The sequence below is a fragment of the Chrysemys picta genome, chromosome 2, assembly GCF_011386835.1.
Source record: "Chrysemys picta bellii isolate R12L10 chromosome 2, ASM1138683v2, whole genome shotgun sequence".
NCBI lineage: Eukaryota > Metazoa > Chordata > Testudines > Emydidae > Chrysemys > Chrysemys picta.
This window is the reverse complement of record NC_088792.1, coordinates 43,477,720-43,495,924: the sequence shown is the minus strand read 5'-3', so window position 1 is coordinate 43,495,924 and position 18,205 is coordinate 43,477,720. Positions and strand designations below refer to the sequence as shown.

The 18,205-nt window shown below is 43.6% G+C and overlaps 1 protein-coding gene across 3 annotated transcripts in view; it reads right to left on the bottom strand.

Moving 5' to 3' along the window:
- NMT2 (N-myristoyltransferase 2) overlaps positions 1 to 18,205 on the bottom strand; it is a 60,437-nt gene that overhangs the window by 41,094 nt on the left and 1,138 nt on the right. For all 3 annotated transcript variants that reach the window (XM_065586928.1, XM_065586924.1, XM_065586925.1), the window contains exon 2: positions 1,609 to 1,744. In XM_065586928.1, the coding sequence (XP_065443000.1) occupies positions 1,609 to 1,744 (136 nt within the window). The remainder of the gene's footprint in view (positions 1 to 1,608; positions 1,745 to 18,205) is intronic.

The window sequence follows — 18,205 nt, the reverse complement described above, 5'->3', positions numbered from 1 at the left end:
CATATCCCATTGTGTGATAGGACATTCTGATTTAAAGCAGAGGCCTTTCAGGTGAAAATGGACCATCACATCCGAGGCGGATTAAGATGTATTGGGGCCCTGGGCACAAAGAATAGTTGGTCCCCCATACTCTGGGGCACAGGGGTGCCAGAACTGGGCACTTTTTAAAAATGGGAGGGCCAGGCCTGCCCACTTTTTAACATGGGCATAGTAGCCTCAGGCAGGTGCGGCAGCGGCATGGGCGCAGTTTGGGGAGGTCAGGATAGCATTGCCCCCTCCGACCCCCGCAACCTGCAAGCCTCGGGCCAGAGGCGACAGGAGGAGCAGTGCCGCACAGGATTGCTGCTTGGGCTCAAAGCCCAGGTGGCAGTAGGGGCAACCTGCCACCAGGAGCAGGAGGGACCCAACAGGGACAGTCTGGCATTAGGAAGGGAAGGAGCAGGAGGCCAGACCAGAGTCTCTTCCTTTGGGTCCCACCGGCAGCAGCGTGCCCTGGAGGGTGGGGACATGAGCTAGGAGCTGCTTTTGGGTACGCTGGGCCCTGCCCAGAGCAGACGGAGGGTCCAGGGCTACCCCTACAGTACCCCAGGCTCCCTGGAAAGCTCCTACCGCTGTCCAACTCTGGCTTCTGGCCTGGCCCAGGGTGGTGCCCTGGGGGAAGAGGAGGAGCAGGAGGCAGGGCCACAGTTACGGCATTGGTGGCCCCCCACTTCTACCCAAGTTACGGGCTCCTGCAGGGGGCCCCCAAACCGGCCCCTGGGCACAGATCTGGATGGATCTGGAGCCTCCCCAGACTGTATCTCAGTACTAAAGAGGACAGATGCAACTGGCTCCATTTTATGCCAATTAGGTGTGTACTTCAAAGCAACAGGCTGCTTGTTTCTCCAACTGAGGCTTGCATTATCTAAGTGTGGATGCCCATGACACAGAAGTTTCTTCAGACACTTTGTATGGTATTTTCCCTCAAAAATAAAATCATAGGACTGGAAGCTCGAGAGGTTATCTAGTCCAGTCCCCTGCACTCATGGCAGGACTAAGTATTATCTAGACCATCCCTGACAGGTGTTTGTCTAACCTGCTCTTCAAAATCTCCAATGATGGAGATTCCACAACCTCTTCAGCAGCAGCTGCTGAAGACCGATCCAATTCAAAGTGCAGCAGTCAGCATAGACTTGCCTCCCTGCTACTGAAATCCACTACCAGATGGCACTGTACTGTTCAAGAAATTGGATATAAATCAGGACAAGTTAGAATGAGGCTAAACTTGAGACAATTTATCAAACACAAAATATGCTACAAAAACATTACAGGTGCAGATTAAAATTCTCCGCTACCAGGCCACCACCAACCTGAATGTTAACAACTGAAAAAGCTGTCGCCTCCTCCCTTCACAGAACACATCTCCCTGGTAATCACCAGCATCCCGGAGGCAGCTTTTTAAGGCTGCCAACTACTGTACATACTTACCGTCTCACATAGTTCCTTGTCCTTTCATTTCTAATCATGACAATAACCCAAACTACCCATGCCCGATTCAAATGAGTGTTAAGGCAGCACTACCCACTTTCACAGGAAACCACAGAAGTTAAAATAAAACAAGGCTCTCACTTTTGAAGGCTGTTGAATTTTAATCTCCTGGGAGTCAGATGCAGAATCTGATTTGGTGCCACCGGAGTTTGGTTTCTCCTTTTTTCTCTTCTGTTTCTTTTTCTTCTTTTTAGCTCCCAAATCCCCTCCAGGACTTCTGTCAGGAAATTCAGAGAAGGTGGAATGAGAAAAACGAATACCACAAAGCTTGAAGTACATGAAAGTTAAATTTAGAAAACCACTACTCCTACATATGAAAACTAACAACAGTCAGACATGACACTGGGGGAAAAAAAACAGAACAAAGGAGTAAATTGCAGAAAAGTTCTCTATATTAACTTGATCATTTGCTTTCCATTCAGTCACCTAATTTACAGGACATTTGGGCACCATACAACAGTCAATACCATCCCCTAGGCTTTTATATAACAGAAACATGAAGTGGCAGTTTTTACATACACAACAGAAGTTGTAATGTCTCGCTGAACAATTTTATTTAGCAGGAGTCATTTTGCAGAAAGAAAGGGGCAGGAGACTTCAGGGAGGAAGAGAAATATAGTACTGTAATGCACTAGAGCTAAAACTTGCCTTATGTATGTCTGCAGAAGTAATAATTGAAGTTTCAGAATATAACTCTGCACTGGACTAGAAACACTATAACCACAAACATCAGATGAACATTTCTGATATTTCCAGCAAGGAATCGTAGGTGGGATTTTCAAAAGTGGCTTTGGGATTTAGGTACACAGGCTCCATTGAAAGTCAATGGGACTCATGTTCCTAAATACCTTAACTGCTTTTGAAAATCTTTCCCCATGTCCTCGGATACTCTTGATGCTTATCAATGGTCCACAAAAGGATTTAGGAAGAATGAATTAGAGGGAAGGATCCAACCAGAAAACACTCCATGCAATTTTTCAGGAAACTTTGTTTCGAACATATGATATATATCTTGCTCAAATCTCACTGAGTAAAAGGAGAGTTACTATCAATTACTATTACTGGATCTAGTTTAATGGAAAACAATAACCAACTGCATCCTACACTTGCTGACTCCAAACATTTTAGCTGATGACACCGTGAACCCTTTTTTCCTTACATAAAGAGAGCAGTCAATTAACAAATGACCAAATACAAGAGTAGAGCCTGTAGATATTGAGGGAGAATGCACCATTGGATAGTAGTAACAGCCATCAGACAAACAGGAAAAAAACAAAATGACAAGGAAGAAAGAGGAAGACTCTAGAACACAAGCTGAAAACTCTCCAAGAGAAGTTAACAGTCAGGAAAAACCAGATGTACATCATGGGCTCCACAGCAGATGTTAGATGCTTTTTTGCACTAGGCAAAAGAAAGACTTTACTTATTTTATTTCTACATGAGAAACAGCTTTGATCGTGAGGGACATTGGGAAGCATACAAGAGACATCACTTGACTATTCTAAGTCAGGTCATGGGAACAAGTAGATTAGCATAGTGAGTTGCAACCATTATGAATCCTTATGGAAAATATTCCTGTAAAATCTATTGTCATTTTTACTGCACTCTCATTTCAAAAGGTATATATACACCCACAGTCTTGGCAATTGCATTGCTGGTCAATACTTGAGTCCCCAAGGCCTGAGAAAACTCCACATGCCCAAACTGAATGCTGAAAGCCTGTGTTTCAGCAAGTACCAACCAGTCACTGTAAACACTCATCTGTATAGTAATATCATTGTTCTCGAAATCCATCTTTGTATGAAAGATCAATGCTGAGATGCGCTGATCCCTACAACTCCACAGGAGTTCAATGGTAGTTGCAACAGCAGAAGAGAATGAAGGAGTACAGGACTGGTGCTCAGCACCTCTATGGATCAGGTCCCAACAACTATCTGACAGACACAGGCATGGAGAGCTGGGAGACAAGGGGGAGATGCGAGAAGGTGGAATGTTTCCTTGAGCTCTGCAAAAGAAACAGTTCTTTACTTTAATTGTGGTTCTTTGAGATGTGATACAGATGTGTATTCCTCTTAGGTATATGCGTGTCCAGCGCATCAGAGCTGGAGAATTTTGCCTAGCAGTACTCGTAGAGGGACAGAGCTTGCGCTTCCTGACCATAACCACTTCCCCTGAGGCTGCACCACCCTGAATCCCCTCAATCCCTTCGCACTGAACAACCAGAGACTAGACATCAATGCAGAGGGGACAGAGGGCAGGTCTTTGAATATATATCTGCATCACATCTCGAAGAACTAGTTACAGTAAGTAACCATTTCTTCCTCTGAGTAGATGCAGCCGTGTATTCCACTTAGGTGATTCATAAGCAGTACTCACAAGAGGTGGGGCTCAAAGTCTATTTAAATAAAGACTTCAGGACGGCCTTCCCAAAGTTTGCATCTGCTTTGCATGCCACAGTAACTGCATAATGGTTTGTGAACAAACCTTTGCTGAATAGGCCATCCTGGTAAAGGGTTTTCTACTAGCAAGTAGGACCCATCAAACAGCTGTTGAACATCGCTCTTCCTCATTCAACCATGGAGCAGCCATGCTATGAGATGCTGAGTGCAAGATGCAAAGTGCATCTGTGATTCTGCGTGAGCCAGCTGGGATGGAGAGAAAGTGATATAGGAGGCTGAACTGACAGCGCAAGAAGATCAGAAAGCAAACCCTCCTTCAGCCATACTGGGGCAACGAGGATGAGTTTTCAGTTTGAGGATGATCTGGGGAATGATCAGGATCAGAGGAAAAGCGTACAGGAAAATCGACTGCCAGCTGAGGTGGAAGGCATCGGTCAGGGAGCCTGGACTGAAGCCCTCTTGAGAGCAGAACAGATGGCATTTCCTGTTGTCTCTTATAGTGAACAGGTTGATCATTGGGATGCCCCACACTGCAAAGATGACCCACAAAATGCTGGGCTTCAGAGACCCTTTGTGGCTCAGCGAAAAATTCCTGCCGAGGTGGCCCACAAGATGATTCTGGATCCTGGCAAGTGAATTTCTATCGGAGTGATACCCTTATCGATGAAGAACTGCCATAACCTGATCGCTTCTTGGCAGAGCTCCCTGAGCATGCTCGCCCTTGCCTGTTAACATAATACATTGTAGTGGTATTGTCAGTAAGTATGTGAACTACCAAACCCGTGATGTGGTCTAGGAAAGTGAAACAGGCATTGTAGATGGTTCAAAACTCCAGGACACTTATACACAGTGGAGCTTCCAGGGAGGCATCACTGACAAGTCCAGGTTGGTAAGGGCCGGGAAAAGGGGCCTTGATATATATTGCCCTGAACCAGGCACCACTGCAAGGAGTCCAGGATCAACAGAGGAAGGCAGACCAACCTGTCTAGGGGGTGAAGAGTTGGACAGTGAACAGTCCTGAGCCACATTTGAAGAGGGCACAAGTTTACACTTGTGAACTGAACCGCCGGCATGCATCCCATCCGGATATGTGGCCTAAGACTCTCAGGCACATGAAAACTGTCGTGGAAGGTTGAGACAAAGACAGCAGACCGAGACAAAGACAGCAAGATGTCTGGAAATGTTCGGCCGCCAGAAAAACTCTCCAACTTGTAGAGTCTATTAGGGTCACAATTAGCTTGATTTTCTGAATGGGTACCAGCGTTGACTTTCTGGAATTTAGGATGAGACCCAGATGGTTGAATAAATACAGTGTAATGCATACACGAAAAAGGACTTCTTCCCTGAGCCTGCCCCTGATTAGCTAGTCATCCAGATATGGGAAGACATGGATTCCATTCTTCCTGAGGTACGCAGTCACCATGACCACACATTTGGTAAAAACCCAGGAGGCACAAGACAGACCGAAGGGAAGGTCTGCCTCATGAAAATGACAGTTTTCCACAATGAACTGGAGAAATCTTCTGTGGCTTAGGTGAATCACCGCATGGAAGTAAGCGTCATGAAAGTCCAGAGCAGCACACCAGTTGTTCAGAGTCAGCGTGAGGAGGATAGCTGATGAGGTTCCATATGGAACCTCATGTATATGATATATTTGTTGAGGATGCGGAGGTGGAAAATAGGCCTTACCCTTTCCTTGGATTTGGGAACCAGGAAGTACCAGGAATTGAAGCCTGACACCGGTGTTCTGAATATGACAACAGTCCTGGTTGGTAAGGGCCTGGCAAAGGCCACTGCTCCTATGGCCAGTAAAGAGCAGACCTGCTCGAGGAACATATCTTAAGATGGGGTCCCTGAAGAGGGACAGGGAGGGAGGTTGGGGGGAAGAGTAGAAAGGTACTGGGCAGCATAGCCCAATCTGTCCGTGTTTAGGACCCAGGTGTCAGTTGTAATCAATCCACAAGCATCATAAAAGCAAGCTAGCCTGTCCCCGAACAGAGGTGGATAAAGGAAGTGATGATCAGACCACCGCTCTGGACTAAGGAGTCAAAAACGGTGCTTGTGGGGAGTCAGCAGGTTGACCTGCCAGACCTGACTGCCTCCTCCTCTAGGATCTACGTCCTTGTCTGGGGTAATCCCGCTGTCTAACCAAAGATGCGTTATGGATGGTATTGTTGCTGCTGCTGCTGGCCAATGAAGTGGCGCCTCTGCACTGCTAGAGTATACACCCCCAAGGAACATAGCGTGGCCCTAGAATTCTTGAAGGAATCCAGGGTCTCAGCCAGCTTGTCTGAAAACAACAGACAGCCATCAAAGGGTAAATCCTCTATGGCAGTGATTCTCAAACTTTTGTACTGGTGACTCCTTTCACATAGCAAGCCTCTGAGTACAACCTCCCCTTACAAATATATTCAAAAGTGTTTTTAATTTAACACCATTATAAATGCTGGAGGCAAAGCTGGGTTTGGGATGGAGGCTGACAGCTTGCAACCCCCCGCATAATAACTCACAACCCCCTGAGGGGTCCCGACCCTCAGTTTGAGAACCCCTGCTCTATGGCCTGCTGCACACATAGAGCAATACCTGAATTCTGCAGCCAGGACACCCTTCTCATGGTCACGGTAGAAGCCATCACTCTGGCCGAAGTGTCTGTGATATCCAGCATGGCCTGCAGTGAAATCTTGGCCACTAAGCAACCTTCATTGATAAATACCCGAAATTCCTCTCTGGAGGTTTCAGGGCAGCTAGTCCACAAACTAAGACATAGCTGTCCAATGTAAAAAGTCGTACTTGGATAAGAATGCTTGCCGGTTCGCAATCCGCATTTGCAGAGATGGAGGAGGTGTAAATCTTCCTGCTCATTAAATCAGTCCTTTTGGAATCCTTGTGCTTAGGAGTGGACTTAAACATACCCTGCCAGGCCCTATCATTCACTGCAGTTGCAACTAGGGAATCTGGGGCTGGATGGGAGTAAAAGCTCTCAAATCTCTGCACCAAGATGAAATGGTGTTTCTCCATGCCCTTCATAGTAGACGGTACCAAAGATGGCGTACTCCAGAGGATCTTTGCAGCTCTGGGAGCGCATCATTGATAGGGACAGCCAGGGCTGGATTAACTTTTTGTGGGCCCAGCGCCAAACATATATGTGGGCCCCCCTGGGGAATGAAGGGGCCAGAGGCAAGAGCACAGTGGGCAGGGTGGATTTAATTTAAATCACTAGTCAGGAAGACTCGATTTAATCATTAATTTCTACATAAAAGTGCATTCTTGTTCGTTTTTATAACGTTAATACATATTCTTCACAACTCAGAGATAGATGTAGGTTTCATTTTTAGAAGGTACACACTATACATTTTTAAACAGTGATTTACATTCAAAACTTTTCAGATGAGTTTTACAGCTATATCAGAAAATGAATAATTGTTTGGTTATTTCATTTACCAAAGATAATTGAAGCAGATATTTATGAAGTCATTGGGAGGTGAACTATCTCCAATTCAACAGGTTACTCATTAATATTTGGAGGATTTTCTTGCCATGCTGTATTAGGAGGAGAACATCACCAGACAGACATTTAAATTGTTTTATTTAACTAAAACAACAACATTAAGTATTCTGGATTTTTTTCTTCAACTGTAAACGTAATATTTTAACAAAAAAGCATATGTCCCTCCCTTCTCACATTTATCTCCAGACTTCTTCTCCTTGTCCAGATCTACTCCGCTGCCAACAATTTTCTATTCATTGAACTTTTTAAAACTTTTCACTTTTAAAGAGAGAGGTAAGGGATTGACTCTGTGTACAAAAATTTGCAGAGGGACAATAGAGTTGAGGTCTGTTATTCCTCACCGCTATATATTTATTTATTTATTTAAAACATTTTTGCTGTTAACAAGCATGTTACCTCTGGAGACACAAATCCACAGTTTGAGAACTGCAAAAATAAGCAACTCTGATGGTATCTTCTAGACTGAGCACTGAGTCCCATTAGGTAGATAGAAAGATTAACCTAAATAATCTATACAGAAGCCTCTGGGTCCCTAATCCATGAACTATTGGAACTCATTTACAAAACTTTTCTTAAACATTACATGAATATATTGTCTCATACTATAGAATTAGAATTTATAATCCCTATTCCATGATGAGATATAATGTATCTTAATTAAAATTATCTTTAGATCTGATTTTTGAGGAAAAAACCTATTTAAATTTAAAAAATCTGATTTTTTTAAAAAAAGTAATTGATTTTTATCCACCCTAACAGCAAAGCATGGGGGAGGGGGGAGAAGGGAAGGAGAAGGATTGGTTCCCAGCTGGAGCGAGGCAGGGGCCAGGGGCAAGATGAGCACAGTGGAGCATGGGAGGAGGATTAGTCCCTGCTGACTGGAGCAAGGCAGGGACTGGGGGCAATCTGCAAGCGCAGCAGGGATGGGGAGGGGGTAAACAGCATCCCCCCTGCCCACATAGAGCAGGTACCTACCTTCTCCCTGGTTCTAGCCCATTCTCTTCGTCTCTCTCTGCACTGAGCTGAGGGTGGGGGTGCACTGAGCACAGGGCTGGGGAGCAGGGTCTGGGAGGGAGTTAGGGTGCAGGAGCAGGCTGGGGGCTGGGGTGCAGGGTCTGGCCAGGAGCTAGAATGAGGGAGGGGGCTCAGGAGGTTAGGGTGTGGAGCGTTTACCTGGGGCAGCTCCCATTTGGTGCGAGGGGTGCAGGTGGGAATGTGGGGCAGGGGAGTGTAGGAGCTCCCATTTGGTGCTCAGGGTAGGGGTGGAGGTGTGTGAGAGGGGTCAGGAGTCAGGGCATGGGCTGTGAGGGGGCTGGGGTTGTAGGGCTGCTCCCAGCCCCCTGCCCTGAGGGGGTATGCCCTGATTCCAGCCCGTTCCCCAAGGCCCCGCTCCACCTCTTCTCTACCTCCTCCCCTGAGCGGCGAGCACACTGCAGCTCTGCTCCTCCCCCTCCCTCGCGCCGGCAAACAGCTGATCGGCGGCAGGGAGAGGGAGGGAGAGGGGAAGGGGCGGGAACACAGCATGCTGGGGGAAGAGGCGGGGGAGGAGCTTGGCTGATGGTGGAGCCTGCCCTGCTGCAGCAGGACAGAGCCCCAGGAGCTGGCAGCACCAAGCTTCTGCTCCCACAGGAGAGCACAGGGCTGGAGAAGAGCAGCCAGGCCGAGGCCCCTTTGGAGCGTGGGCCCGGTGCCATGGTAAATCTGGTACTGGGTAGAGCTATTCTCCCAGGAGCAGACAGCTGCAGGATAGCCACTAATTTATGGGTGTCCTCCTGCAGGAATTCTGCCTGAATGCCCAGGGAAGCAGACAAGTACCACAAAAGGTCCTGATAGGCCTTGAAATCTTCTGGTATTGGAGAAGAAGAGGAGCCAGGCTGAATCGTCTGGGGATGAAGAGGAGGTGGTTAACGGACTCCCATTCCGAGACCGGTGGAGCTGGAAAGGGTGGCTCCATACAGGGAAGACTCACTGGTGCCTGAACCTGTGGTGGGTCCATAGTTCCCACCACCGATGTGCCTGGCAACCTTGTCTTAGGGCGATCCGTGAAGCACGACCTCCACAACCCAGGAGTGTCCCATGGATTCCACGGAGACCACTGATAAGGATAGGGCATTGGTGGCCAGTAGTCACCTCATCCCAACTGTGAGACGACTGCCAATCCCAGTGCTCATAGTGCTCCATAAATGGTCCCCGAAGCGGGTCGGGTGATGAAGAATGGGAGGAGAAAGATCCCGACCTCAATGCCGAGGAGCCTCAGGTTTCCGGGCACAAAGGTGGATCCAGCCCTGACAGAACAAGTATCTGGTCTGACTCATCCATCACCCAGAATGAGGCAGGGACCAGCACCAATGATGGAAACACTACTGTTGGCACCAAATACACCAGTGTCAGAAGGGGTGTCAACCCCAAAGTCAGTGGCAGTACCGAAGCAGATGATGGTGCCCAAGTGCAGAGTGGTGAGAACTGCTATGGTAACATGCACTGGTGCCAAGGCATTTCCCGGTGCCGAGGAGGTCCCTTATACCAAGTCTGGTACCGGCTTTTCCTCCACAGACTGTGGAAGGGAACATTGGAGTGCAGTGCCAGCAGACACAAGGGTTTAGAGGCCTGTCCAGCTAACTGGGTTATAAGCAATGCAGACCTGGCAAAGTCCTGGGCCAAGGGAGAGGTCAGGACGGAAAGGCAGAGGAGGTCTGTAACTGCCTGGTACACTGCCAATGTGGAAAGAGTCGGTGTCAGCATCACCCTTGTCAGTACCAGACTCAATGGACCCCCAGAGCCAGAACCAGAGTAGATGGTGCAGGGTCTCTACCTCCCTACTTGGTACTAGGCACATCCTGAGAACTGGCACTAGCCTCGGGCCGGTCCATGCTCTTCCTGGGGGAGTTGGAAGAGTCCCCACGAGACAGGGAACAGCTCCTCCATCTCTTTGGAGAGGCACCTGCTCCAGAATGCGAAGCGGCACCACCACCGGAACCTGAGGATGGCCTCTGATCCAACTAGGGCCTCGTGCCAAAGCAGGCTGCGTAGCCTGTTCAAGCAGGTGCTGCTTTAGGTGAAGCTCCCTAGCCACCTGAGTCTGTTTCATGAACAATCTAAGATCACACACCACTCCTTGACGTGGGCCCTCGCCAAGCACAGCAAGCACCGTGTGTGGGGATCGTTGCTGGGGATTGCTCCCCCACACGACATCAAACGTATAAATCCCAGTGAGGGCTTCACAGGGAAATACCTAACTAAGTGCAACTAACACTAACCTAACTAACACTAAGGGTACTACTAACTATATACAACTAGAAGAAAGACACTAAAATAGTGAGAGGTTGTGAAGTTAAGGCCACACAGAGCTCTGACTCCAGCCACAGGTGGAAAGAAGGAACTGAGGAGGGTCAGGACAGCGCCACTGCCCATATAGCCAGGGGAGGGGCTATGGCCACAAGGTGCGAATGCTGCCCCTCTACGGGTACTCTTAGGCAAAATTCTCCATCTCCAGTGCCCTGGCCATACACACACCTACGTGTAATACACGGCTGCATCTACTCAAAGAAGAAGCAGGAGTTTGAACTGCATAAGTGAGGCAGAGAGAGAATTTTTAGTTCTTGAATCATGTTTATAACATGCACCAGCCTAAACAGTTAAAAGATATACTTTTTTTTTTTTTAAAATCACACTTAAAATTACTTAGTAGTCCTGGGTGCTAAGTTGTTGGTATGTGTACGCTATAATGAAAAAAAAACAGTCCTAAAGGTCCACATAGAGGTTATAGCTATGAGTCAGTTGAAATGTGAGCAGGCAGACCTAACTTTTCAAGGACTTCACAAACTATGGCAAAAGCAAAACATTTGAGTGCCTTACAGTTTTAAACAAAATTAAGTAATTTTCTATATTGTTTATGTTAATAAACACACTCAACTAAATCTAACTTTTCTGTTGGTTTGATCTTTTCCACTAAACTCTGACTTTTCCATCAGCCCCTTACTGATGACAGAAGAATAATGCTAGTTTATCCTTAAATTGAATTGCAAAGGTGGCATTACCCCTGAATATAGCTCTGTTATGAGGGACTACAAACATTGTTCTTATAACATGCACTTCCACTGGCACCCATTCAGCTCTGGGATAAGTGGGTGCAACTCACATACTTTTCAATGGGAGCTACTCCGACTTACACCACAGTGGAATTTTGCTCATTAAGATCCTTAAAAGGTCAATGTTTTATTTGGTTTAGTTAAATAATGAAATTATTACACTTCAAAAATGTCACTTTGGTAATGATGGGAAAAGAATGGCGCTTTGTCAAGTCTTACTAATGGTCTCCCTGTGAAATCATGTTTATACCAGGATACTCAATTTATTTTTGGCCAGGAGCGGGTTGCTTTTTTTCTTCTTAAACATGAGTGACTCTATATGAAAGGTTAGACAGCTGAGAACAATACTTTACATTTTGGTGGTGTTCAGACCCATGCTTTTAAAACTACTTCTGATTTTGTTTATGATTTCAGCTGAGGGGAAAATAAAGCAGATCAGCAACATTAAAAGTGCAAAGCATTTTGTTTGAATACTCCCTCTCCCTACCATTTCTAAAGTATGCCTCTACCCAAATCCCAGTTTTGGTTCACAACCTTCAATTTTAGAATGTTCACAATGCTTGTTACAAAAGAAATATTTCTCTCTCTTTGACAGGGCATCCACACAACAGGAATGTTCAAGAAGCAGAGATGCTCTGTAGAGTCAGCTGCTTATATCGGCCTTTCATTACTGTTACATTTCATGGAATATGAAACATTTTAAAAGACAGATCTGTTTGTCCTTCACTTCACTTTTCTTTAGGCATGTTTGCAGCAGAAAGATCCAGCAGTGGTCAGCGACTTTTATTGACTATGGAGGCAAGTTAGAAACAGTGACTGTGCAGAGCTGAGGGCAAAAGCAACAACAGACAAGCCTCTACGTTCAATATTTCTAACTCTCTTCAAAACTACTGAACTGAAAGGACTATAGGACTTTTACAACTGGGGCTTGGGGTGGGGAGAGTATTAGTCTTTCCTCCACAAGTCCAGCACACAAATCACATTCACATTATAGTAGCTACATGTGAGCATAAGGAGGAATATCCTATAAGGTAGAAGTTCAAAGGGCATGCTACACACACACACACCATATTTGTACCTGAACAGTTGGTTATTTACACTATCATGTTTAACTATCCAGTTTTTTGTAGCCTTGTAGGGCTTGAGTCTGCACCCATTCAACTGAGACACCAATTAGGAGGAGTTGCAGGAGGTAAATCCCCCCTTCCCAAGGTTTTTGCACTTGCTTAAAGTTCCATAGGCTACAGAGACAGGCAGCCATGGCCATGACCACTTTTAAACAGGGGTCCTGTACTAAATCTGTACAGCTGCTGCCAGAGCATTGATCCAGCTACATAGTCGCAACAGCAGTGAAATTTGACCTTGTTGCCCATACTGTACCTGCATAGTTAAAGAGGTACGATTGTGTGGACACAGCTATATCAATATAAAGGGGAAGGGGAATAAGCAATTCTGGTATAAGACACTTTTAACTACATCCACATAGGGGGTTGTACTGGCATATCAGTTAAAAAAAAATGGTATCCCTAACCAAAATATTTATACTGCTACAAAAACTGTATAGACCAGGCCTTACTTAAAGTAAAAGCAGAGAGTCAAGAGACTTGGCTCTGCCTCAAGATAGACTAACTTTGCCACAGAAACAGACTCTGTGCATGACCTTGGGCAAATTATTTAGGCCTACATTTTTACAAATGTCTACAATAGTTCTGCATGTAAATTTGTAATTCCACCCACACATTCTTTTCTACTTGTGCATGCACATCTGCTGTTTTACATGAGCGTGAAAAAGTGCATTCACATTTTTATAAGGGTGGGTCTTAGCCTCTCTGATCGTCTGTTCCATCCTCTAGAATCAGGGATATTTACTTTCCCTACATGGCTGTTGAGAAGCTTAATTCATGAAAGTCTGTGCAAAGCTTTCAGATTCTCAGATGGAAGAGGCTATAGAAGTGCAGAGTATTATATATTATCCCCAGTGTGGCAATTGCTGTATTTCCTCTTGTGTTTGAATGGATCTTAACATCCTTCCCAAAGCACATAATTGAGTGTTATTTTAAACTGTATTGCAGAATACCCAGTACCCCTTCAACAAAACCAGCTTTTTCAAACTCCAACATCTCTATTAAAAATTGCCACTACCCATAAATTTAAGTTTAAAATGTCTGAACTTCAGAAACAAGCCTATCTTTTAGATGTTTATGGTCATTTTGGCTGCCGAGGTCTTTACCTGCACATCTCTTCCAAACTGTGTTTTTTGGTTCTGCATCAGTCAATAATAGTGTACAAAAGCATTTTTTCAGGGGACCACACAGATCTGATGTAAATGGGTTTGATTTCATGGAACTCAGGAGTTATAATATTTACACCAGGGCTATATTTGGCTCAGAGTTTCTACATTTTTAAAAAAATCAATATTAAGATTTTGTGAGTTTCCTCTCTAGCATTAGATCATAACTATTTCAAGAGAGAAAATATTTTGAACCAGAAAGCCTTGATAAGGTCCTTTGAAGTTTACTGTTAACACAACAGTAGCTAGGTGAACATTTTTGGGCTAACTTTTGGAAACACTGCTTTCTTCAAGAATTACAGTTTAGTAATAAACCAAAAGTGCCATACGTACAGTATAGCTGAATGTTAAACTAATGTGTTTCTTCTATCCCTTTGCTCTACAAATCTCTTTTTAAGAATGCACTCCAGGACTCAGACTTTGTATGCCAAGCTCTGGACTAAAAAGTTACACATTTCTTTAAAAATAATTTTTAAAAAATTCTTAGACAAAAACATGTTTATAAAGATGCTATTCAACAATGCTATATCTTAGTGCTCTATTAGTGTTTTTTTTTTAAAAACTCATACAAGCATTTCATATTGATGTTTACAATCTTTTTGAATCTGTCTATTGAAAATTCTCTGTGCTCTTTCTATTACAGAATTCCTATGCAAAGAGCCATTTAGATTAGACTGAAAGACCCTACAGAGAAAGGGAAATGAGGGGGCGGGGTCAAGTAAACTGTATTTAAAAACACTGAGTTAATTTATTTAATCCTATTTTAAACTACATATACTAATGGAGCCGTTTTGGAAACAGTCATTCCTATGAAGTGGAACAGAGTGCAGCAGACAGCAAACTAACAGGAACAAATTTCAGAGATGAGGGAGAAAGACGAGACTAGCACGTGAGAATCACAAAACATACATAATCTTGCATCCTGAAAATGGGACCAGATGTGTAGGGCACAGACACTTGCATCCTAGAGAGTTCTGTATTATTTTCTACTGAATACTTATCCTGTCATCTGCTGTCCACAGCACATTAAAAACAATACCACACACACACACAAAAACCCACCATCACTATGTCACAGCACTATTTATGGTCAACAGTGTATGACCCAATTTTAAATGTCAAGCTACAGTTTGAAGAAGTGATTTAATTTACATAGCATTCACACCAAAAACTGACACATGATATACCCCTCCCAATAAGAAAAGTGAAGACAATAAAATCAAATATTCAGTACCACTAATGCAGACTATTCCAAACTCAGCAAGACACTTGACATGACCATATTTTAAAGCACCAAGTTAGCTTGTAAATACCCTATAGAACACCTGTGCAATAGGAACTAATCTGAAATCTCAAAGCAAATTTTAAAGTAACAACAAAAGCAAAAACATCACAATGGGAGGAGAGGAGGGAATTTGTATGAGGATGTTGAATTTTCCAGTTCTGGAGCAGAATGCTAAGATGCTGTTATGTTTTGCTGTAATCTAGATAATAAGATTCCAGGATTGTCACTCTGAATCCTACAAATTCTGTAGAGAGTCAGTGTGACGCGATGGAAACAGCTACAAGCATGGCCGTTAGCTCTTTTTGTTCAGAATATCACCAGGTTCAATCACTGGGATTCATGATATGCTACTCTCCAATTTTTAAATTCTCAGCCATTTTGACTTTACAAATTACACCCGTGTGACAAGTGTATCTATGCCATGCCAGGAATCCTAGACCTTTGTGATATCAGAGGTAACTCAACCAACTATCTTACTCTACAGCTAATTTACATGCAACAGTGTCATTGGTTGTATGAGTGACATTGCACAGATGGCCCAACTGCCACAATTCTTCAAAACCACCCACACAACAGCACAACTAGCACACACAATAACCCCAAATGCATGTAGTGCCTCACCTGTCATTCGCCATCCACATAAATCTCCCAGCACAGCACAACCACCCACACAACAACTCCGAACATTGCTCTGAAGCATAGAATGTCTGTTGAATCAGTGAGGCAAAGGAAACAGCTACAAGCATGGTTGACAGCTCTGTTTAGAGTATCACCAGGTTTAATCATCACTGGAAATCACTGTTTGTTACTCTCCAATTTTTAAGTTCTGAGCCATTTTCAGATTGTTTTATATACATGACTTTACAAATTACATCCATGCAACAGCATGGGTTTTCAGTTACTAGTTTCTGACATGGCTTTTCACTAGAATATCTGTTGGAATTTTGTTTGTTATACTGGAGTGATCTAGCCACTCATTTTATTAAACTTTATAGTTTCTGAAAGTATCCTATTTTTCATTTACTGCTCACCCATAAAAACTGGCTTCTGTGGAGAACTCATCATATACTTAACAGATTGCAAAAAGAATTGTGTATAGTCCATGGCCGTATTACTTCTTATTTAAAGACTGCAGTCACCTTGCTTTGCACGTATTGCGGCAAGTTATGTATCAACCTGTAGGGATGTGTGATTGTACCATTGCTCCTACTTAAACACTTCTTCTTGCGCTCACTATGCCTATGAAGAAGCCTAGTTAAATGGCTTGGAAGGCTGGACTTCTATTATAGGGCAGATACAGATCAATCAAGGAAAAGTAATAAAAACAGAAGAAAAGAAGAGAAATTGGATCACAAACAGTTAAGTTACCAAGCATAAATTCTAGACAACCATTAGCAGGCTACTGAACTGGCCTGGAATGTCAGTGTGACCCACTGGTGACAATAATGTACAATCATACTGTGTTTTCAGTGGTATTCATTTCATGTATTTAGAAATTATGAAATGCTGGAATTTTCTTTCAAACAAACAAAATTAAAGCTCCAAGTTAGCACAGCACAATTTCTTCCTTTTTTAAATATTCCAAATTTATATTACTATAATTATTTTTGACACAGCTATTTTAGTATGCAAGGCATGAATACGCTGAGGAAGTTGCAGTACAAGAAAAACTGGAGTCGGTCTTTCTAAATCTTAAATTAAAGACTTTTTACATCACACTTAAGGTACAGAGCAGCTTGTTGCCAAGCAAGTCCTGGGACAGTAGACAACAAACAGCATACAAATACTGTACATTCTCAAACATAATCACCTACGGAAATGCTGTCTACCAAATGAATAAGATATTAATGACTAAGAATATATTTATATAGTTTGTTATAAGCTAACCTATTTCTATTTTAGGTCACCATGGCCACTCCTAGTTGCAACAGTATTTTTTTCCCTTTGCTAACATATTTCTAACCCAAAAGATAAGAAGGTAAATTTGAATGTAATTAACTCTTAAAACATTGTTTCCCCCAGTGCCTCAATCCAGGAGCGAGATCCTCAAGTGGCCCTTTATGTCCACACTGAGACCCACTGAAATCAATGGGACTCTGAGCATGTGTAAGGAGGTCACACATTTGGATCCCTTTGCAAGATCAGGGCTGTATATAAGTAGACTGACCATCCTGTTTCTCATCCAGAAACTTGAGACTAAGTTTAATCTACAATAAGAGGAGTTTTTAGAAAGTAATTAAGAACAATAAGGAGAAGGGACTACCACTAAAATATACTTGCTGTATTAATGACTTGAGACAAAATTCATGCCCTACTCTAATAATAAGTGGATTTATAAACAGTGTTTCTTTTTGGACAGTAGGTGGTGTTGACGAGGAGGAATATTTTCATTTAATGAATGACAAGACTGAGGTGGATAATTCAAGAGTCCTGAAAATATCTTCATATTTTCTCCATAGAGTATATCCTGATCATTCATTTGAAAGCTATAAACAAAGAGACCTGGGGGAAAATAGAGGGACATCTTTTAACTTCACAGAAATACAGTGAATTAGAAGAGCTTTGGAGAGGCCCCAAGTAGAAAAATCATGGTAAATAAAAACACAATAGATGCTATCCCAGGGGTAGGCAACCTATGGCACGAGTGCCGAAGGCAGCACGCGAGCTGATTTTCAGTGGCACTCACACTGCCTGGGTCCAGGCCACCGGTCCGGCGGGCTCAGCATTTTAATTTAATTTTAAATGAAGCTTCTTAAACATTTTAAAAACCTTATTTACTTTACATACAACAATAATTTAATTATATATTATAGACTTATAAAAGAGACCTTCTAAAAATGTTAAAATGTATTACTGGCACGCGAAACCAAAGTAGAGTGAATAAATGAAGACTCAGCACCCCACTTCTGAAAGGTTGCCAACCCCTGTGCTATCCCATTCCTTCCTAAACAGGAAGGTAATAAAATGCCACGTTTTACCCCCTCTGTTTCTCTCACAGGGTTATTCTATGTATAGGGAAATGTCTGTGGCATCTTAGATCCTACTATACGCTGTGGGTTAAGGTTGATTTTTTAATGGGGGATCGCGTGTAAGTATGGATTTGCCAGT